Source organism: Conger conger, chromosome 18 (genome assembly GCF_963514075.1).
Source record: "Conger conger chromosome 18, fConCon1.1, whole genome shotgun sequence".
In the NCBI taxonomy this organism is placed as follows: Eukaryota; Metazoa; Chordata; class Actinopteri; order Anguilliformes; family Congridae; genus Conger; species Conger conger.
The window spans coordinates 10,686,459-10,708,971 of record NC_083777.1 but is presented as its reverse complement, the minus strand read 5'-3'; the positions used below and the strand labels follow the sequence as shown (position 1 = coordinate 10,708,971).

The 22,513-nt window shown below is 42.3% G+C and overlaps 3 protein-coding genes across 5 annotated transcripts in view; 1 reads left to right on the top strand and 2 right to left on the bottom strand.

The window, feature by feature from the left end:
• LOC133117867 (protein FAM53B-like) overlaps positions 1-1,996 on the bottom strand; it is a 28,721-nt gene extending 26,725 nt beyond the window's left edge. Inside the window, exon 1 of the mRNA XM_061227351.1 lies at positions 1,822-1,996. The gene's annotated coding sequence lies outside the window, so the exon portion shown is untranslated. The remainder of the gene's footprint in view (positions 1-1,821) is intronic.
• A 3,134-nt stretch (positions 1,997-5,130) lies between these two features.
• eef1akmt2 (EEF1A lysine methyltransferase 2) lies at positions 5,131-11,035 on the bottom strand. Of its 2 annotated transcripts, none has more exons than XM_061228452.1 (7): positions 10,945-11,035; positions 10,427-10,586; positions 9,995-10,060; positions 9,641-9,755; positions 9,283-9,390; positions 6,965-7,181; positions 5,131-6,276 (listed from the first exon to the last, which is right to left on the bottom strand). In XM_061228452.1, the coding sequence occupies exons 2-7, from the start codon at positions 10,531-10,533 to the stop codon at positions 6,179-6,181; spliced, it is 711 nt and encodes a 236-aa protein (XP_061084436.1). In that variant the 5' UTR covers positions 10,534-10,586; positions 10,945-11,035; the 3' UTR covers positions 5,131-6,178. The 2 variants fall into 2 exon arrangements, with proteins under 2 accessions (XP_061084436.1, XP_061084437.1); XM_061228453.1 differs by having other exon boundaries at positions 10,877-11,012.
• abraxas2 (abraxas 2, BRISC complex subunit) lies at positions 10,985-21,694 on the top strand. 2 transcript variants are annotated; one of them, XM_061228450.1, is made up of 9 exons: positions 10,985-11,130; positions 13,222-13,312; positions 14,656-14,692; positions 15,174-15,240; positions 15,826-16,016; positions 17,357-17,476; positions 17,851-17,935; positions 18,245-18,362; positions 18,778-21,694. In XM_061228450.1, exons 1-9 carry the CDS (start codon positions 11,059-11,061, stop codon positions 19,209-19,211), a joined length of 1,215 nt encoding a protein of 404 aa, XP_061084434.1. In that variant the 5' UTR covers positions 10,985-11,058; the 3' UTR covers positions 19,212-21,694. The 2 variants fall into 2 exon arrangements, with proteins under 2 accessions (XP_061084434.1, XP_061084433.1); XM_061228449.1 differs by having other exon boundaries at positions 17,354-17,476.
• Positions 21,695-22,513: the final 819 nt, after the last annotated feature.

Genomic DNA, 22,513 nt, shown 5'->3' with positions numbered 1-22,513 from the left:
AAATCTCCACTTTTCCCCATCATTTAAGATTGATGGCAATCCCAGAACCATGAGCCAATCCTGGCCACACAAAACCCAACAGCATTATCCAATCCTGGCCACACAAACCCAACAGCATTATCCAATCCTGGCCACACAAACCCAACAGCATTATCCAATCCTGGCCACACAAACCCAACAGCATTATCCAATCCTGGCCACACAAACCAAGCACTATGAGCCAATGCTGGCCACACAACTCCAGCACAATGAGCCAATCCTGGCCACACAACTCCAGCACAATGAGCCAATCCTGGCATCGCAGGCACTGATCTCCACAACACAGTCATCTCCTAGATCCACTTGCAATACAACACTGTACAATAGCATCTTGTATACATTTTATTTTAATGCAGTGTCCTGATCCATTATATGGTCTTATCACTATTATCTTGCTAAAACAATTAGCATAAACCATGTAGCTGAAACACAACTGATCTCGCATGCATTTCCCTGAAATTAGTGTAATGGAAGTTTTATGATTAACACATTGGATCATGCATGATAAAAATAAACTAAAAACTAAGCATGCATAATTCCACTGCCTGCAGACTGAACGCTCTTTCTACTCACAAGAACAGACGCAAAGATCGTTAATCATGTTGTATGATAGCTAATGACCAAGATAAGAGCTGGGTGATAGATATCAAAGCTGAAGTGTACCAGTCAAATATGGTAAAGGGGAATAGCTGCCTGTGTGGTCTCAGTCAGTCTGCTGTAATTCATGCAAACTCCGAAAATTGACTTTCCATCGAAGAACACATTGTAGTGAGCAAGAAAGGGGCTCTCAAATGAGACGAGACAGTGGCATTGCCCACCGAAATATAGGGGCCCTTAAATCTATAAAATCACAAACACATGTTGGTATACATTAGCCACATTGCCCTAACAAAACACATTCTGCGCTCTGCTGCCACAATTCCTGTTTTAGCATGCACGCACGGGGAAGCGGAAGGAAGGTTCCAAGGGAGAAGCCCAAGTTTTCGGTCCCTGTGTTTTTATGATCAAGACTCACAGCAGCAACACAGCGAAGCTTTTGTCCCAGTAAACGTGCGCGGCCCAGTAACAAAGCGAAGCGATCTCTTAATCTACTTCTCTATCAGCCACGCAGTCTTCTCTCCTCTCTGCCGTATCTACGGACCAGCTGCTGTTATTCAGGGCAGGCAGCCCAAACACAGCACAGGCAGACTCTTTCAAAAGCTCTTTTCTTGCAGTTGATCCACTACAGAGTGAACAAAGAATTCACAAAGTGCCAAAGGTGTGCAAGTTGGCTATACAATTCACGTATTTAGCAAGACCATTGTAACTATTAAAATAATAGGCAAAGTCAAGTGGCATGGTTCTTAACTTGAAATGTTTCCAGTTGTATGGTCGGTTTAACTTAAAAACACAATGTGGTGGAGAAAAAAGTTATGATAAAAACACACATAAAAACAATGTCCATAAATGTTCACAGTTAATTTAACAAGCTATCGTTACTAATCAATATATCTGCATCATGCGCCTAAATTGACCAGGCCGAATAGTGTACTAAGAACATGATCTATCATCTAGCTATAAAATACGTATAAAATAGTTAGACTGAAAATAAACGTCAATAAATAACTTTCGCTAGCAAGCTAGGAAGCTAAAAAGTGCATGCGAGACAGCACAACTTTCTGAAATGAAATCGGAGTTCTGTAGCTAGCTGGATGCACACGTTGCTAATTTGCTATTGACTTTGTGCGTGCAGCAAATTAGCCAGAAGTACTGAGACCTTATTTTAATATCGTGAATACTCACGGGAATTAGCATATTGACAACGTCCCAATTTGAGGGGGTAATTTTTCGGGATCAATGTCTGCCTATCTAGCCAACTGTCAGTCTGTTGAAGTTAGGTCATCCTCAATATTTGCAGAAAAGCGTGCGAGCTCTCAAACGTTACTGTAACTCCACTGTCCTAGGATAGGACTGACAAACTGTCCTGAAGAGCCAGATCATTTACTTAAACATTGTAACAATATCCGCACACAGCCGAACCATTTTTTCCAACAGAGGGGGGAATTAATATATTTGAACCAAAAAGAGTACAAATTACAACTTTACGCAGTGAATTTTACTATGTACAATCCTAAACTGTCTTTATAAACACATATATAACAACATAATAAATTGGGAAAAAATGAAATGCAACTCCTTTACTTTCGTAAACTATATACTATCCTACACACTTGGACTAGTCCATTAATGCGTTCAGTAGTGATCGGTTTACAGTCTGGACCACGAATGGGGATGGGGTGGGAAGACGCACGTGCGTTGTAATGTAGTGAACATTTAATGGTATAAATTATACTTATTTTCAAGCGGTTATCGTTCCGGGTATTTATCGTTCCCGTTTCATTTTCAGTACTGCATGTTTACGTTTACAAACGTAACAAACGTACAAACTCGCAATACCTGTCTCGGTATAAATAGTTTACAAATTACGCGCATCAGCACTTCAAGACGAATAAATCAACGAGATACAAGTACATTGTAGATTCACGCTTGATTGTACGTCTACACACATACTGGCTCCAGTACCCTGGAAAACGGCACAGCTGCTTGCGCAAGTAATTCAATCAGTCCTCGAAAATCGTATTAAGATGTTTCTAACAGTTTCCTTGGATACATAATGGGAAACATAAATATCACACTTGAGAATGAAAAGAAAGCGCTGTATTCATGGCGTATGAGTTCAGAGCTAACCGAAGCGTCAGCTCTCCAGTAATTTTAAATGGCCGTGAGTGGATGAAAGTGTAGGCTTCACACGAGTGCCAACAGCATAGCTTTGCTTCAGTGAGTTTTAGGAACTTCATAAACAATAATAATCGGCCTACATTTTACAATTGCATTATTATCATGTACAATAATACTGTTGCACATTAATCACTAATTTGCCTAACAAGTGACACAAAGCATATTTATAACATAACAAGGAGTCAAAATAATAAGACTGGAACTACTCTCCAGCAGAAAATAGCCATTTTATAATGTGGAATTTCTGACAATCTACACACCACAGTACTGAGAAGAGAACATCATTGTTACATCTCACCAATATTTACAGCATATTGTAATGCATGTCATAAAACACAGCCAAACAGTTCAATGTGTGTGCATGTCAAACTTACTGGCTACTTGTTCAGTTTCATAGAGGTCAGGTGATCAAGGGGAATTTCCAGTCTTCCAGTCTAACTTGTAAATTTCCAGTTAGCAATTCTCCAAGCATCGTGCATGTGTTTACTCAACAGCAAGTCCCTGCAAAGAAGGTTCCTACTAGGCCATCAGCCCAGATTCCATTTCTGAGTGGTGGTTGAGTGATTTATGAGGTACTGACTTCGGAAATCACATGCAATTCCACATCCTGAATGCCATTCAATTACTGTTTGATGCACTGCATGGTGGAAAAGCAACGTTTCCATCAAATTACCTACTGGAAATCTGACCGTTGTGGGAGTGCTGCAAGCTGAGCCATGGAGTTTGGATTTTATAGGACCAAAACTGTACTTTAAAATGCTTTTAAAAAGGTTGAACTGCATTGCAGATAACAAAATGTGATAACTGGCCACTTTAAGGACAACTCACACCCCTCATAAGATTGCTTTGATCTCTGCCAGAAGCTTCAATTTAATGGAGATAATTCATCAAATAACAATGGGACAGTTCCACAGACATAGATTAATCTTAGTCCTGGACTAACTTGAGTTTTGTGTCGGGAATCGCCATTGAAAATTGAAATAAATCTAGGACTAGGTTTAATCTATGTCTGTGAAATTAGCCACGTGTTCCAAAGAACAACAAAAAATATATATATGTCATTTTTGTACAGATATAAACAAAAATGACAATTTACAGGCTAATAAGATCTTAGAACATAATATGTGGTCAGAAACTTGTAAATTAGCCAGCTGGCATTCAGGTTCAAAAGCTGGAACTTATTGCAAATTGACAATCAGCATTTTGCAATGAATCCCACAATATGGTTTTCAGTTTTATGCACCTGTAATTTCGGGTTGACAAGACCAACTGGGAAATAGATTATATTAATGAAAATAAGCTTTAGTTTGTAGCTTATAAGGCTAACAACAAATGTACATCTTTAAACAAATGGTTTCTTGCATGAAGTATATTGATAAAGATATTTAAAAATCAATGCCACCCAAATGCAGTTTGAAAAACCAATCCTCTGTAAATGAATGAATCCATGTGTGATGACCTGTTAAACTTCCAATGCATCAATCCCCCAGCACACCCATGCTAAATACTTTAACAATACTCTACAAACGCCCTCTTATTACAATTGTAAAAGCAATGAATGGTTACTGAAAAGGAAGCAATGGGTCTGGATACCATTACCCGCATACCACAGAGTTTAGGAATGAAAAAAAAAAAAAAAAAAACTTTTAGCGACAGAACGGAAGTTTTGACACAAAGAGAGTACAGAAGTCAAAGAGAGGAAATGCAATTTACCTTCCTGATAATGGAGGATGACAGAACAACACTACCACCTACTGTTCTCTCATGACGGGCAGAGGTACAGACACAGGCTATGTCTGCAGCATCTAAAGCAGGGGTGCATATCAAGGGACAATCCGTTTCAGGATTTTGTCAACTTCTGGTCTTAATTATTGAATTGACTCAATCATCTTATCTGACAAGTGTATGAGTACCGGCTACAACTGCAGACTGCAGATGTATCCTAATGATTTTACTGTGCTCAAGTACAGACTTGAACCAGGGTAATTTATAGACCAAATTGAAAACAAGGCAATCGGTTGGAACAAAAACCAGTATGCAGACCAGCCCTCTCGGACCGGAGTTGTGCACTTCTGATCTAAAGGGAAATACTTCTGAGTCAGGAGCCCATACTTATCTTAGATCTTAGTGAAATAAGATGAGCTGATATTGGGTATTACATGCACAGTTCAGCATGAATTTTTCACACTTTCCCAGTTAGGCATGTTAAGAAATCTACTTAAACTAAGTTCTGATTGCCATAGCCTACTTGCTCAGCTAAGGCAAAGGTTAGCTGTGACATGAAGATAATAAAAAACCACAAAGCGTCCATAATAATATTGAAGTTATTTATTATCTGGTATATTCAGATTTAGGAAGACAAAACAACAACCTCAAAAATAGAAGATTGTTACAAGAGGAGTCATCTGAGATTAGGTATTAGAGATTTAGGAATTGACAACAATCAATAATTTACGTAAACAGTGACAGATAGTGACCAAACATTCCAGATCTCTGATTGGTCGGGAGTCTCACAACACAACGTGGTGCTGGTCTTATTTTCCCTCTCACAACTCAGCTTCTGCGCTCATTTAGTGGTGCCAAATGGAGACTTGCACTTGCTGAACTGTGAATCAGCCCTGAACAGCCCTGACATTTCACTTGTTCAATACCTGTTTGCACTTGCCCCTGGCAAACATTATCGTTGAACCCTGACCTGGCAACATTGCTTCTTGTGACCATTATATGTACTATTTTTTTCCCCCATCAATACTATTGTTTGGTTCAGAGACTGGAGGCACAATTGCAGTTTGCAACGTCTTTCACCTGCACTATGGATGTCTAAACATGCACAGCAGCAGAATGTCCAACTCTGGTATTTGTAGCACCAGGGCAATCCCAGGTATAGTCAAACTTTTTTAGTAATATTAAAGAACTGTTAAAATCTCCTGTTCGCCTGCTTAACTTGACCCCTTTGCAAATTTTATGAAATAGCATTATTACTGTGTATAATTCAGAGATGGTACCCTGAATACAAAGTGTAAAATTGAATAAAAGGTCATTATAAATGGCAGTGAGACGGTGTAAATCTATCGAAAAGTATTGTTCCTGGACTGAAAATCCACCTACCTGTTGTTGTCTTGCCATAACAAGAAACTGAAACATTTCTACAAAGAACATTGCAGAACATTAGGTTTACAGAAACATAAAAAAAATGTCTATCCGTGTGTGTGGGCACACATGTGACTGTCATAAATAAATGCCCGTTAGGCACCGCAAACCTCATTCTTCATCGTTTAGAGGCACCAGGTCTCACACATGAATGTTTTTACTGAAATATCCATGGAAACTGACAGCAGATCCTGGCGTAACGTGGCGGCGCTCAGTGCAGACGTTTGAAGACCAAGGCTGTCACGCTGTGGCCGGTCTTCCCTCCGAACATGAAGCTGGGCGTGGGCAGCTCTTGATGGAACTCGAATTCTTCAAGGAGTCAACAAAAACCAAGCATTAGGGGCACAAAGGACATGCCTGTCAGACAACCTTTACCCAGAAGACATCTGGCTCAATGTCAGAACATTGCACCACTCTCTGGAACAGTTCATCATTGCGTCGGGAAAAGTTTCCATGACATTTCTTATGAACTACAGCACTAGCCTATACACAGAAACTGCGAGTCCACCAGAGCTACATGCGTTTCATACCACTGAACCCTTCACAGGCAGAGACTGTCAGGCTGACAGATTGTGTTCAGGAGATCTTTGCTCCTGTGCCAACAGAAACTTGGGTGTTACTGAAGGTTACAGCAGCTGAATGTTTGCTTTCAGCACTCCTGAATGTACCATTCTCATACAAATGCCAAAAACACCTCCAGGAAAGTCAGTAAGTTTAGTATCACCACTGTGTCAGACTCAGGCAGTACACGTGCTTAAATTGAACACCCAAAAGTGCATTTTCCTTAACTTTATATAAGCAAATATTACACTTTCTTCCATTGCTACAATAGCAATAAAGAAAATAAATGGTTGCAAGCAATTGGCTATTTGATTCCTGCAGTGTGCAGTCAGTGAGCAGTCTGTCACTGAAGTCCATAGTGTCATTGTTGTCATAGTCTATATTACTGCTTAATTAAATTATTCTTTCCTGGAAAAAAACAAAACAAAACACCCACCCTGTTTGAAGAAGTGTAGCAACTGCTCCTTGGTCCAGTTACAGGAAGTGATGACAAAGAGGCCTCCCTTGCGGAGCGCCCACTGCAGGGCCTTCAGGTAGTGCGCCTTCCCGTCCACAGTGCTGTCCGGGTTCAGACTGATGGCATCGAAAGTGCCCTTGTCCATACACACGTCAAATCCGGTCAGGTTCGCAGGACAACTCAAGAAATCCACCTCCTTTGAAAAACAGACAGACAGAAACGGTAATCCTCATGTGGATGTTATAACCAACAAGCTGAACATCCTTGAAATGTCCATTCATAAACTGCACCTCACTTTAAACCTTTAAACAGAACATCATTGAACACATCTTTTTAAAAATGGATGCATACATGTCAATTGTTTAATTGGTTGATACACAGACTCAATTAACAGCTACAGCATCTCCTTGTTTCAAATCAGCCCTACTTTGCTGTTCATGCTTTATGCATGGATATAAATATAAAATTTTGGCCACCGATTATTGGTATATCACTAGTAACAGAATACATTTGAATAGATGTTTGCCTATAATTCTGACATTTTACAAAACCGGAAGTATTTTACCATGGGGGTATTATGAGCCAGTGCTCTCTATGCCTTATGTTTTTATAAATACACGAAAGGTAAAAAACCTTTCATTTGATTTGAGATTTTATTTTGGTATAGCTTTTTTTTTCAAGCTCTAAACAAAACCAGCCACACCTGTTACTCACACCTGAAACTGGAACCAGATCACATGAAAAATGCTCGAAAGACTCAAACTTGAGTGAAACGGGCAGATGTTGGGATAGGGAGTTCACACACATCCTTGCATTCAGTTTGGACAAATTACATTTAGCTGACCCTGTCGTACAGAGCAACTTACACACAGCTGACACATTTTGTTCTGTCACACAGTATGGATTTAAACATCAGGACAGAAAATTTCAGGACAGAAATCAAGCCTGCAACCTATAGGTTACTAGTCCAGAACCCCAACTGTTATACCACAGTACCAGCCATGATCCCCACACCTGACTGGATTTTAACAGGCTGGCAATAGGAACAGTCAAAGCCCCACAGTCCTAGCCCAGGACGGCCCAGGTCTCTCCCCCAGCCCAGAGGGGGGCAGGCCGCATTTCCTCTCCGGTGAGTCGGGGGCGCGATACTTTAGGACGGAGATACACACTGCAGCTCTGTTAGCCACGCGCCAAGACGCCACAGGGCATGGTCCCCCAGCTCGACCACCCGACCACGGTCAATATTTACCCTGCTGCCACACTGCCAAACCCCAGCACTCTTTCCTGGAGGAAGGGGGAACGCCACGGCCGGGCAGGATACACGCTGCGCCGGCCGGGAGTGGGTGAACCGCACGCTCCAACGCCGTGAGGATTGAGGGTGAACTCCAGAAAACGCACACCACAGAATACAGGGGCCACGACTGTGCTGGAGGCGGAGGGCTGGCCCGATTTCACAGGGCACAATTTGCAGCTTCCTGCGCTTCCCCCAAAACCTAGCGCAAACACGGAAGGCTCGTCCAACCGCCGACCAACCCCCCCACTAAACACACACACGCACACATCACTGCTCTGAAAGATGAATTGTACTGCTTGCTGCTGGCCACTTAATATGGAGCAAACGTAGGGTGGCTTGCTACACAGTCCAGATGCAAATGGAAGGGGCTCTAGTATGCAAGGGTTTCACTAATATCTACAGGTCATGGCATACTCACAATTCTTTCAATGGATAATTGCTCACCCATCTGTACATTTATGACAACTGCACATCAAGAGAACAAATAGGCAAATACACACAAAATTCTTAGTAACCCCCATCCTCTGTTTTGATTGTAATATGGAGTAAGTAAGTAACACAGGAATATTCAACTGTTATGAGTTCAACAATAATCTTAGTCAAAGACCAAGACTGCCACCAACTGTTAACTTGCGGAACAAGCTTTGCCTCCATGAACACATTTGCAGCACATTACAACTCCAGGCAATGTGTACTTTATGTGTAGGAATGCAGGTCATATGAAATGCTATTATTTTCCTACCACACGCTTCCATTTTTAACCACAGTTCCTAGTGTCTAAATGCAAAGTGACACACAGTTATTTAGTCCGCATATAATTATGCAGACTCTACATTGAAGAAAATTTGTGGATGCAATTTGTTGGTAAAACCACTTCACACAAAACTTCTATTTTAGGAGATATTCCAATTTACTGATCCCAATTACCAACCCAATTATTCCGATAAAGAATGGGACCTCTGTTTATAAATAGAGGAATGACAATATTTCAGCATGGACCTACCATAACTTTCACATTGGACAGACCCTCTTGTTCCAGTACATTTTTGGCCAGTTCTACTGCAGCTGCAGAATAATCTATGCCAGTAAGGTTTGTGAATCCAGATTTAGCCTGAAATGAAAAGGAAACATATTTCCACAGTTGGCTTAAACTGAAATTTACAACATATGTTAACTCACAATATAATACTGATCTTGAGTCATCCTGATGGTTTCCTGTCATGGCACAAAACAAAACTACCAGGCAGAAGTAATTTACAGTTGACAATGTAGCTCAATTATTTCTATATTTACCTGCGATATAATCTAAACTAAATGTGATTTAAAGCAAGGGAAAATTGCAAAAAATGTCATAATGATACCAATTCAACAAGAAGAATTCCGTTCCCCGTTCCAACGTCGAGTATGGCAGCATCAGTTTCGACGTTTTCTTTCCTTAGAAATTTGATCAAACGGTTCATGCTCTCCTCACCGAACCTGCAAAAACAGCTTTGCAAATCAATGTGCTCAGGTAGTAGTTATAGGTCCATACCAATATAAATGCTCATCTGTATTGTTTGTTAACCTATGAAAATGTAGCCTACTGTAGCTATAGCAGTATTCTTTATTTGGACCGCCGTTAGCTTCCAGATACCGATCACTAATAATTTGTTTGAGCAATTAAACTAATCTTGACATCAATATGTTAATAAATAACTATTAGCGAGGGAACTTACCATATTTCTCCAACATCCCCGATGTCTTTGTAGGTCCGTAACTCTCTTTGGTAGGCACCATCCCAACTAAAGAGACAGCAAATACATGTCAAGACTACTTTTAGTTAGCGCTTCCAAATTCAGTTATCAGCTGGTGAACCAATCTAGCTACTGCTAATGTGTATCGCCTGCTTAAAGTAAAGTTACTAGTGCAAGCTATGTCATCTAGGTAGCCAACTCGCATTGCGGACGGGAAAAGGGTACTAGCAACTAGATGACGCTGTTATATTACAAAATATTTACAGACCAAAGCATGAGTATAACTGTAACGTTGCATGCCCCCAGCAAAGAAATCCAATGCAGTTGCTTGCTAGCTTAACCTACAATAGCGCTATTTGCAAAGCTTTAGCTAGTTATGCGGGTATGGGCGAATGGTAATAAAAAAGTACTCACTATTGTTTTGTTCCTAGTTCTGAAGACCTGAAGTCCTGTTCCAGATCTTGTTCTTCGTAATTTTTCGTCGTATCCTGATTGCCATGTGGAACCCCGTTGGAATCCATACTGACAAGTAAGCTACGCTAGCGTTTTGTACGGGATGCCAAAGTGGACAATTCTGTTGCACAAAAACACAACAGCAAAAAGTTAATAAGTTTATAAAGATTTAACGTTACAGTGCAGCAAAATACACATTTTACTCTCTCGCTAACTAAGGTATTCATGGAATAAAATGAAAATGATCGGATTCACCTAAAACCACATGAACAAAATTTGTAATTGCTACATTTATTTCGACATTTATTTATTATGTCAAAAGCATAATGGTTATGTTGAATATAGCTTAATTAGGATAAGCACAATGTATCAACTTAATTATGTATAATACTTCTAGATTTGACGTGTTACCTGCATGAATTCGAAATCATGAGATTAGACAAACATTAGATTAAACTATTAAATTCAAATCTTAGTACTTTTGGACGCTGTTCTTCCTACATTTCCCAGCGACGCCATTCCTTCCGGATGTTTGTGACGCAAGTAGTCATGCAGCATAAGGGGATTGTGGGACAGGTGGGGATGTTTTCATCATGGCGGCTTCCATTTCGGGTTACACTTTCAGTTCTGTGTGTTACCACAGCGCAAACAGCAACTCCGACCACGTAAGTACCAAAAACACATTTTTTAAGACTGAGGAGACTACATTTAATTGTTTGATCTATTTGGTAATTCCACCCGTCACGGTTGGACGCAATCGAGTTTCCTCAGTGTCATCTTCCTGCACCTGACATAGTGACAGAGCTAGCCTGCTAGCTACACAGTTAGCAATCTAGCTAACGAGCTGAGATGGGAGATAAGTGTCCTGTCGGTATTCTTGTTGATCAGCGGTCTGACGTTAATTAACTAGTGACAGTAACTTTTCTAGCGACAAAGTAATAGTTTAGTTGTTAATTTCAGCTAGTTGTATATGCGGCTAACCAGCTAACTGTTAACTTGCATGTTTAAGATTTCAACAAGAAGTCAGCTGACAAGTAATTAATTCGAGTTAGGCATTTTACAAGGTGCTACGCTAGCCAGCCTAGCAGCCAGGATGAAGTTTGCTAGGTTATGCAAGGTTATGGCCTGTTAAAGTGTAGCCCGGGATGTGTACTGTTTTGTGATGTTAGCCTGGGGCTTGCACGGTTATGTCTTGTTAAATTGTATATTAGTCTGTTGTGCACAGTTATGTCCGTTAAAATGTAGCCTCGGTCTTGCACAGCTATGTCCTGTTCAGTGTAGCTAAGTTAACCTGGGGGTGTACGGTTATGTCCTGCTAAAGTGCAAGTTAGCCTTGGTTGTGTGCGGTTAGCTATGTTGCCTGGGGTGCGCTTGGTTGTCCTGTTAGAAGCTATTGCTAGCTGGTGCTAAGAACTTCCCTTTGGCTTGGCTGCATACCTTGATGTGGTGGCAAGCTAGCTTGACGATTGACCATATCGATGCTTCTTTTTTTTTCTTTTTTTCCTTTCTTTTTTTTTTTTCTTTCTTCAAGCGGTTACCCAACTCTAGATTTGATTAATGTGATTATGTGTATATGTACATGACTGCATAACAGTATGTAGCTCCATGTAGACTGGCATGATTTAACCAGCATGACTGGTCATGGGTTGGAGGCTGTATCTTGCTTGTCCACATTCTTTTCATGTCTAAAAAAGTAGAAAAAATGCTAGTGCATTGGTTTTGGGAAATGCATAAGCTAATACTTAGACATACTGTAATACTATATATTGAAACATTTTTGTTGCAGCAAATGTATTATATTTCACTGAAAGCAACTATTTTACTGCACTGTTTAAATGTTTCTCAATATTTTTTTACCAGTCGCATATTTATGTTCTATGGTTGATAAATGAAATGCTGTCATCATAGGCCACTTAAGTTGAAAGGAACTGGGTTAATTAATGTCACAAAAGCACAAAACTAAACAAAGTTGATTAAGCAAAAAAAAAAAAAATTGAAATCTGGCATTTTTGACCTGACCATTTCCATAATATTTTCTGAGTTCCTTGAGCAGCCTCGGTGACATGGGAAACCAGTTAATCTTTTTTCTAATCTCCTAATACTTCATGACAATTACTGAATACGAAGAAACAAATAAAAGTCCCAATGGTTTTTTGAGGTCTCATTTTCATTCATGACCCAGGGAATCAACGTGGGTAGGGAATCCAAGGGTCGTGTGTAGGTCAGGGATCATCAAATCTGGCCCTCAAATCCACATCTGGCCCTGCTTTTCTTTGCTCTCAGGTAATTTACTGAACAATTAGTACTACTGATTGACCAGACTGTCCTCACACCTGACCCCCAGGTAAAGGGAGGGTGGAAAACCAGTTATTGGATGATCCCTGTAGATAGTCAGAGATGTAGGGGGTGATGAAGTCAGATGCTGAGAGCAAGCTTTTTGGAGAGCTTTACCCTTTTCTCCTACTCCTTTCAAACTGTGGCATCACACTAGGTATCTCATCCTAAGGATGCTATCTTCTGCTGTATGGTATGGGGGACGCTTCATTTTATTTAGTACTGAGGGAAGAGTGCCCCCTACTGGCCACCAGCATCATTTTCAGCAGCAGCAGTAGAAGCATGGTATGTGAAGGCTACAGGCCTTTCTTGCTACAAATGCTGACGAAAATGCATTTGAATGCATTCTCGTTTGCGCCTGTCGGTGTTCATGTTCATAGTTAATGTATCATTTTCAATATGTTATTATTGTTTTTTTGTAGGAAGGCTTTCTGTTGGGAGAAGTAAGACAAGAGGAGACTTTTAGCATCAACGATTCACAGATCAGCAACACAGAATTTGTTCAAGTAGTAGGTAAGGACTTTCATTCTTCTACTGGACACTTGTTTTTTGGTTTTGTGTGAGTTGTGTGGGGTCAACAGCGTTTTGTACCTTAAAGAAATGGAAAAGTACAGCAACATATTGAAATTAAATGGCTAATAAAGATATTGCGACACTATATGGGGAAAATGCATAATGTAATTTTTAGATATTGCAATATAAAAATATATAATTACATATATTTATGAAATGTCTCATTAAATTTGACAAAAATAACAAGGGTTAGGAAGGATATCCTGTTAAATAAAACTAGCTTAATCTGCAGATTTGCATTTGGCAGTCTTGTCACTGATGTTGTGCACCCTGTTGTGTGACAGGCTTAAACATGTGGTGGTGGACTATAGTGGTGTTCCTGAATAATGTTCGTATTGTCATTGTCACCGCGTCTGTTCTGCCTGTAACAGGGACACTGAGACTCTTAGCCTCACAGGGCCGTGTCTGTTCTGCCTGTAACAGGGACACTGAGACTCTTAGCCCCACAGGGCAGTGTCAGTTCTGACTGTAGCAGGGCACTGAGACTCTTAGCCTCACAGGGCCGTGTCAGTTCTGACTGTAGCAGGGCACTGAGACTCTTAGCCTCACAGGGCAGTGTCAGTTCTGACTGTAGCATGGCACTGAGACTCTTAGCCTCACAGGGCCGTGTCAGTTCTGACTGTAGCAGGGCACTGAGACTCTTAGCCTCACAGGGCCGTGTCAGTTCTGACTGTAGCAGGGCACTGAGACTCTTAGCCCTACAGGGCATTGTCAGTTCTGACTGTAGCAGGGCACTGAGACTCTTAGCCTCACAGGGCAGTGTCAGTTCTGACTGTAGCAGGGCACTGAGACTCTTAGCCTTACAGGGCAGTGTCAGTTCTGACTGGAACAGGGGCACAGTGACTGAGTCCCACTGGGTTTTGCATAATCGGTCAGTGTCAGTCAGGGAGGGAGGGATACAGTGAGCAGGGGGCGTTTGTCTGGTGTTGTTTACTCACAGCCCCATTGGTCAACTGATGTGTGATGGAAAGGAAGGTCGGAATGTTACAGGGAAGGGATGAGCGTTGCTTTAAATAAAGGATGAATATCATTTTTGAAGATTTATTCTCAGGCTTTTTGTGTTACTGTAGTTTTGTTGCAGGTTTCCCTGAACTCCAGTAACAATATTTGAAGAGCTTTGGAGTTCATGCCTGTATTGCATCATTATGACTATGCTCTTTGAGGGTAGCCTTTAGGGAAGCCATGTATTATCTGCAGTGATTTCAAGGTGTTGACTGTCAAACTTGTTGTGATATGCCTGGCATGTCTAAAATCCAAACTCAAAATGAATCTTTTCTTCACAGAAATCCAGAACCATGAGCCTTGTACACATCTATTTAGGTAAGAGTATTTTTTCCAACAACAGAATAGTTTAAAGGAGGTTTCTTGCAGCACTGAGATTGTAACTGACTCACCATTTCATCATGGCTTCAGGTTTATTTCTAAAATAAATCCCCCTGATAAGTCTTTTTGCTTTTAGGTGATTTGCTGATTCTGTCTTTTCTAGATTCATATTTTAATTATTACTATAGATATTATAGAGGTTCCGTTATGCATGTTGTGTCAGTAATTTTCTGTCTGTTGAGTCATCCAACTAATCGAAAACTCTATCCAGCTGATTAGACCGCCAATTACAGTTGCAACATTTTGGGAATATTGAAAATGGAATCAATTCAAAGTGGAATCTTTCCGTGGGAAAAGTTTTCTGGGACTTTCAGAAAGTTTACCTGAAATTTTTCTGACCCTTTGCAATGGTTCTGCCAGGCCAGGATATCAGTAAGGCCTACATGATGGGAATATTGATTTTTCTGTTTTGTTCCAGCTTTTATGACTACGCAGGTAAAATTAACGAAGAGAGTCTCAACAGAATCCTCAAAGAAAGAAGGAAAGTAAGTCCTACCTGTTGTCTGAAGGTGTGCTTTGAGTCCCCGCTCGTGTTGACTGTGTAGTAGCCTTCCCAGCAGAGGCGTGTTTGGCCTGGACACAAACCTGTGTCAGTTTCACAATTCCCTTTTTTTTTTCTTTCTTTTTTTTGGCTTGTTTGCTTTGTTTTAAATGCACACACAGTTAAGCACCACATTGCAATATAATTGCATTTACTACAGGAAATTAGAAGTGAATTTAAGGGGTGTCTCGGTGGCGCAGCCTGTAGAGCACTGACCGCATGCTCATTGCGAGCCGCGACGTTGGCGGTTCGAATCCGACCGTCTTACATTTGTCACATGTCTTTCCCTCTCTCTCGCTCCCATTCTTCCTGTCTCTCTATACTATATACTGTCCAATAAAGCTGAAAAAGGCCTAAAAAATATCTTAAAAAAAAAAAAAAGAAGTGAATTTAAGCTACTTTATCTCGCAAGGCTACATATTGTGTAGGACCTGGCATTCCTGTGGGAATTGTAATCCGTACTAGGAAGCGTGTCCGTTTCACGAAAACCCTAGCAAACGGTCATGTCGTGTCGTGTCGTTCCCGGCAGAACGTCATCGGCTGGTACCGTTTCCGGCGGAACACCCAGCAGCAGATGTCCTTCCGGGAGCTGACCATCCACAGGCAGCTGACTCAGATCCTGGGCGTGCCCGACCTCGTCTTCCTCCTCTTCAGCTTCATCTCCACCGCCAACAGCTCCACGCACGCGCTGGAGTACGTGCTCTTCAGGCCCGGCGCCAGGTAAGTCTGACCGACTCGCCGTCTGTACGGGGAGTTATTGTTTTTATTATTTTGCTGTGCAAAAAGGATGACAAACATTGAACATTCGGTGCAACTGAGAGACCTTTTAGAAATAAGTATTATTTGAAGCATCAATAAGTTCATATAGTTCAACAATAAAAGATTTTTTAACACGGGTAGGTGGAAGTTAGGTTGTGTAGAAGAGGAATACACCCATGTCGTATTGATGTCCCGTCGGCCGGGGCCTCTCTGTGCGGAGTTTGCATGTTCTCCCCGTGTTTGCGTGGGTTTCCTCCGGGTACTCTGGTTTCCTCCCACAGTCCAAAGACATGCATGTTAGGCTGATTGGAGAGTCTAAATTGCCCGTAGGTATGAGTGTGTGAGTGAATGGTGTGTGTGCCCTGTGATGGACTGGCGACCTGTCCAGGGTGTATTCCTGCCTTTTGCCCAATGTATGCTGGGATAGGCTCCAGCCCCCTGCAACCCTGTTCAGGATAAGCGGGTTCAGATAATGGATGGATGGAAGCCTGCCATTATGCTAAACCTGATTTTAAACACAGGCGGTGGTGCTTTAAGGACATTGGCTCTCATTGCCATGGTATAGGCATTGTGATAACAAAACCTTGTATGTATTTTCCTATGTGGCGTCAAGCGAGTGTGTGAGTATGCGAGTCTCCTCTTTTCCGAGTGTCTGACGCATAGTCACGCTTGGATTTAAGCAGATGGGGGTGGTCATGCGGTGACACTCATTTTTTTGGACGGATTACAGAAATCGGCGCTCCGCCCGTCGTGTCCTCTCCCTGCTGCTCTCTGCAAGGCTGCTGATGCATCTTAATAAATCGCCTTCTATTAACGTGATTAAAAGTCAGGATTTAGGCTGATAGTCTTACGAGAAGAGGCCGGCATCTCTCAATTTGATCAGCTGTGTAAACGAACGGATTAAGAACGGGGGTGTAAATGGGAAAGGTTTTTTTTTTTTTTTTTCAAGATTTCAGTGCCGTCCTCACCTGGTTAAACGCAAACGCATGGGATGCTGTTGGCTTGGGTGAGCCGTTTCACCTCCGAGTCGATAAAAAGACATCTGCTCGTAGAAGGAAGACCAGCCTTTGTGGATGCTTTCCTTAGGGAGGTTAAAGGCAGGCTGTCACTGTTCACCATCAGTGATTTCTGAGATTGTGATGGGAGAATTCAGACTGTACACAGAAATGTTTATTTGTGTTTATTTTATAGCATAATCCCTCCGCATTTCTGCCCATGGCGTTATCAGACACTGTTTTTGATTGACAGTTTGTCTGTAGCCGGGGATAGTGGGAGACTCAGCTGTGTCTCTCCCCCAGCAGGTATAACCAGAGAATTCCTCTCAGCATCCCCAACCTGGGAAACACCAGCCAGCAGGAGTACAAGATCACCTCCGTGCCAAACACGTCCCTGAACTACGCCAAGGTCATCAAGGAACACGGGTGAGTGAGCCCCCCTGCTTTTCGGCTGGAGGTCACAGGTGTGACCCCGGGACTCTGGGCAGTGTTGAGCAGTCCTGCCCTGGGCACGGACCCCACGACCTGGCCTCTCCCCTTCTGGATTCTGCTGGGTTGAGTAAAGTGCTTTCAGAAGTTGCTTCAGAAAGAGTTGGTGCTGGTTTCAAGTCACGAGCTGTTTCTTTTTCATATGTTATATGCCGGTTTGAGGAAGTGTGTCTGATCGTGCAAGCCAGGGATTGTGTTTCTAGTGGATTTGCTGGAGTTAGTGACACGTTGTACAGCCATTGGTCAAGCTGTGGGCCTATAAAATTAATGAAGAATCGTTTCGGTTACATTTCTGAAAATGAATGTTGCAGGGCAGAGTTTTTTGACAAGGATGGAGTGATGAAGGACATCAGAACAATCTTCCAGGTGTACAGTGCGCTACAAGACAAAGTTCAGGTGAGTTACACCTCATTAAACTGACATTGTCCCCTTTATTATATTTATTATGTAAGCATATTATGTAGGCAAATAAACTGCACAAGTATAGCTACAGCTTTTATAAGGAACTAGACTAGTTTAAAAGTATTAATTATTGGTCAGGACTAATTGTGACTTAGGGTTTTACCTTTCTTAACATGTGGCGGTATGTAGGTACTTTAGTTAGAGGGTGATTCATGTCTGCCTGCAGTCCTCTGTAACATTTTTCAGCAAGGGGAAATTCCTTGAGCTCTTGGGAAGTTGCTTTGAACAGTCTCTGTGTCGCAGGCCGTGTGCGGGGAGGTGGAACAGAGCGAACGTGTGAAAGAGAAAGTTCAGGAAGAAGTGAACAAACTCAAACAAGAAATAGCTCTCAGGAAACGAAAGACTGCGGAGGAAGAGAGAAGTAAGCGCCGGCGCAGTCTCGTGTGTCCTTCACGACGCCTCCGTTACGTTTTCACTTTCACATTTCACATATTGACATTTCCGTGGCATGTTTCCAAGCCCAGCATTTTCATAACACAACGTATAACCATGATGCTTAGCATGGTGTGTAGCATGACGCGTAGCATACTGACAAGAATAAGCCATTCAGCCCAAGAGTGCTCGCAATTTTCTTACCACTAGAGTGTACTTAATGCTTAGTTTACCATGAACTAGATTTTGGACGCGTATCAAGCCTGGTGATGACACCCCCAGTGTTTCTGCCTCTGCAACATTACCCAACATTACATTATGCTATTCCACACACTGACCACACTGTGTTAAATAGTACTTCCTCACGTCTGTGTGGGATTAATCCTTCTGCGTTCCCTGCTCAGGACTCCAGGAGGCCGCAGCAGCAGCGGAGAGGCCGGAGCGGGCGGAAGACTCCAGCCCCTCGCTCCCGTCCCGCATGGCGTTCCCTCAGGAGAGACCCGACACCTCAGACGCCCCGCCCACGTACGAGGACGTGGAGCTCCGCCCGGAGACGCGCCCCGCCTTCCTGCCCCGGCCCCAGGCGGTGGGCTCCCCGGGCCACGCCTCCCCTTCGGTCAGCGGGGAATACCTGGGCAACGGGGACGGGTCCAGCAGCGACTCCCTGGACAGACAGGCCGCCGGCAGGGAGGACGGGGAGGAGGAAGAGGAGGAAGAGGACAGCAGTGAGTATGAGAACCGGGCGGAGCGGCCCCCCCTGGAGGTCCCGTCGGGGCCCCTGAGTCGCCCCCCAGCCCTGAGGCCCGACGGCCACGCCCGCAGCTCACAGACCTCTTAGAGCCGTGCGAGGGCACTTAGCAGCAGGCCCGACTGGCGAAGGGGAACGCCGCACAAATCAACGCGAGGGCCACACTTTCGGACGGGGAGTTTGGGTCCTCCACAACTCAAAGGCATGCGCAGACTGTTCTGCTGTTGGGTTTTATTTTTTTGGGTTTTATTTTTTTGTTTTTATCCGGTCTGTCTTGGACTTGGCTTCACTGGAAAGGCCCGGCGCTGAAAGCTGACCCTGGCTGCCTGGCAACCTGGCCATCAGGCGTTGGTTGCCTTGGTGAATGAAGAGGTTTTTTCTGTCCTCAGTGAAGAAACACGAAGTGGAGCAGAATGGACTTGCTATCAGTGCCACGTTATCATAGATTCGATCACACAAGAAGCACTTGGGAAAGCCAGGCCCCGCCTCTTTAAGGATTAGTTTGTGTGACATCCGCTATTGGTTTAGAGCATCAAATTGAACCATTTACCTCTTGCACTAATTTTTCCTTGTTTTGACGTTTATTTAAAAGAGAAAAGGGAAAAATTGTCTGCGGCCTTCAACGCTTTCTTTCAATGAGCCAAATTAATGCTTATTAAGTAATATTAGGTTATTTTTTTCAAGCTTAATCACTACAAAGAAAAGAGATATATATTAAGATTGCTTTAGCTTGCACGTTTCTCTTTGACACTTGACTAAGGACTGTCATTCGCAGTTTTTCCTTTAACAATTGATTAGTCTTATAATCTTGAGTTTGCCTATCTAACAGAGAAAGTAAAAATCCACTTCCGCTACAAAAAGAGGTGTTATATTTTTGTGGCGGGAAAATATCATGCCAATTAATGTCATAACGTGTCATTTATTCATTCTTGCATAACACTGACGTTTGTCTGTTCTTTGCTGAGCGTAAATCTCGCTGAGTTCTTTTTGTGCTTTACTGGTACTTTTTAATTGTGCCACAGAAGTAGAATGCTTTTAACGTTTTGAGCGGCCAACTCAAACGATGTGCATTGTTTGAAATTTGAGGAACAAGCTCTATGTAGCTGACTAACAAGAATCAATAGATGACTGTCCGTTGTCGTTGAAAATTAGTGCTAAACAAGGGACTACATATCTTTTAGTGCTCCTGCTATTAGTCCTACTTACTACTGTTAAATGCTACTACTACTGATATGGATATTAGCTCTTCTGTAGGTTAAAGAGTTTCTACTCTAAATTCTGTGCGGGGGGGAAATTATCCTTCCGGATCAGCAAACCGCTTTCTCTTAATGATGAATAGACCTCATAGGCTTAAGAGCGTCGAGTCAGTTCTCCACGCGAAACCGACAGGATTGATCTTTCACAGCTACTGTGCCTTCCCGTTGGGCGGCTCTGTCCAGAAAGACTGATGCATAAGAGGTGTGGGACACTTGACGACAGCGCCGAATGGTAAACGCCAAAGGCTGGCGGCCGCCGGAGACCGGAGCAAAGGCTCCTGGGAGCGAGGGAACCTCCAGAGTTTGTCGGTTAACTGACTGTAGGCCGCGGGCCGTGCGCTGAAAAACCGCGAAACCGCCGTGCCGAGCTACCTGTCGTCCTGAAACCAAGGAGTTCAGGTGAAGACGAGCCAAAGCTTTTCTTCATCTTTAATGCATGAGGTTTCTCACATTAACTGGGGAGAGGGGGGCGGCATCACTCAAAACCACTTGAGGACAGGTACTACGTTGATGACGGTGATAAAAATCTCATTAGACTGAGTGCTTTTTTTTTTTTTTTTTACCTCAGAGAGTCTCACAACAGAACAAAAAGTAGAATGTAAAATTGTCCATCCACTTGTTGGTTAACTGGAGAGCTGCATTAGCCGGTACTTATTTATTTTACATAGGTTTCTGTTGAGAGTCGCGGCGGCTCACGGTAGCGCTCGAGTGCAATATCCCTCTGTACAGCACTGTCCCTCTGTTTGTCCTCTGTGTGATTGGGCCCCAGGGGGCCAGCTGTGTCCCCAAGCACAAAGCCGCATCACTATTTATCACACGGTTTACTCCTCATATCTGTAACACATCTGACAGGAGTTTGGTGCTGGCTGCGAAAAAAAAAAAAAAAAAATCTGAATTAAAACAACTGGAACGTGTATTTCCAGATTTCTTTCCACTTCAGTCTTAACCCGTATTGTATCGGGGTAATAAAGTAAATATGGTTGTTTGGTTTCGGACTTGACTGTAGTCATTTACCCTTTGATCTGGATTACAGTGTGATTCGATGAATGCTGTGCTAGTAGCAGACCATTCGGGACTTTTGGGATTGTTAGATTTGTATTGTAATTGGCTCCAGGTCATGTGATGTGTGGCTTTTTAGATGAAGATGTATCTAGAGCCCGCAACTGTACCAAAATAAATTTCATGCAGGGTCACTGAAACGGTATACCTTTACTCCACTGTTTTAAAGATTAATTAAATATCGCTATAATTTGAATTGTTTGGTTTTGGGTGCTCTCAGAGCTACAAACTGTATATTAAATGAAATGAATAGATCTATTTGAAAGTTCTGTGCATTTTCTGTGCATATGGTCTGTATTATCCCATTGTAAACTGTGCTTTCTTTTTAGGAACACCCTACACACAGACACGCACATTTGCTTGTATTCTTGGTATGTCTGAGAAAATAATTGTATATCACCGCATAAGAAAAGTAAACCAATGTAATTGTTTTAGTTTTCTAAACATACAGGAACATATCCTTGCAGGTTCTGAATACAGTTAATTTGGTTAATATCTAATGAGGCTGTATACAACTTCCCTGGTTCTTCTGTTACAATATAGCAACCAGTGGTTCTAATTAAGACCAATTAACAGCTCGTTAAAATTCAGGGATTGCACTTGTGGTTGGAATGAAAAGCAGCATACACAGGGGGGCCCCAGCACCGAGTTTGAACCACTGAGCTTAACTATGTAGAAGGTCATCGTGAAAATTATTTTTGAAAGGATTCCTGGAAATTATCTTATGTAATTTATATTGTAAACAATTCTGTATCCATTACCAAGACTAAGACCAAAATGGGTCTCTTATAAAATTATGCTCCAAAATCCTATCCTTACAGACTCAATTCAGAGCAATTCAGAACTTGCACAGTTTGAGCTCATATACATATCTATATATGTCAATGTAGGGCAGCTTTTTGTTTTAGTTAAGGTGGGAGGGAATCTTAAGAAGCCTTGTGTCTTTCACACCACATAACTGTTGGCACATCACAAACCTTGTCGAGTACCTCCAGAAATGGCATTGGCGCACAGAATTTACGCAAGCCAAGAATCATGTGATGAGTGAACTGTTCAGAGAAAATGTATCAGGAAGAG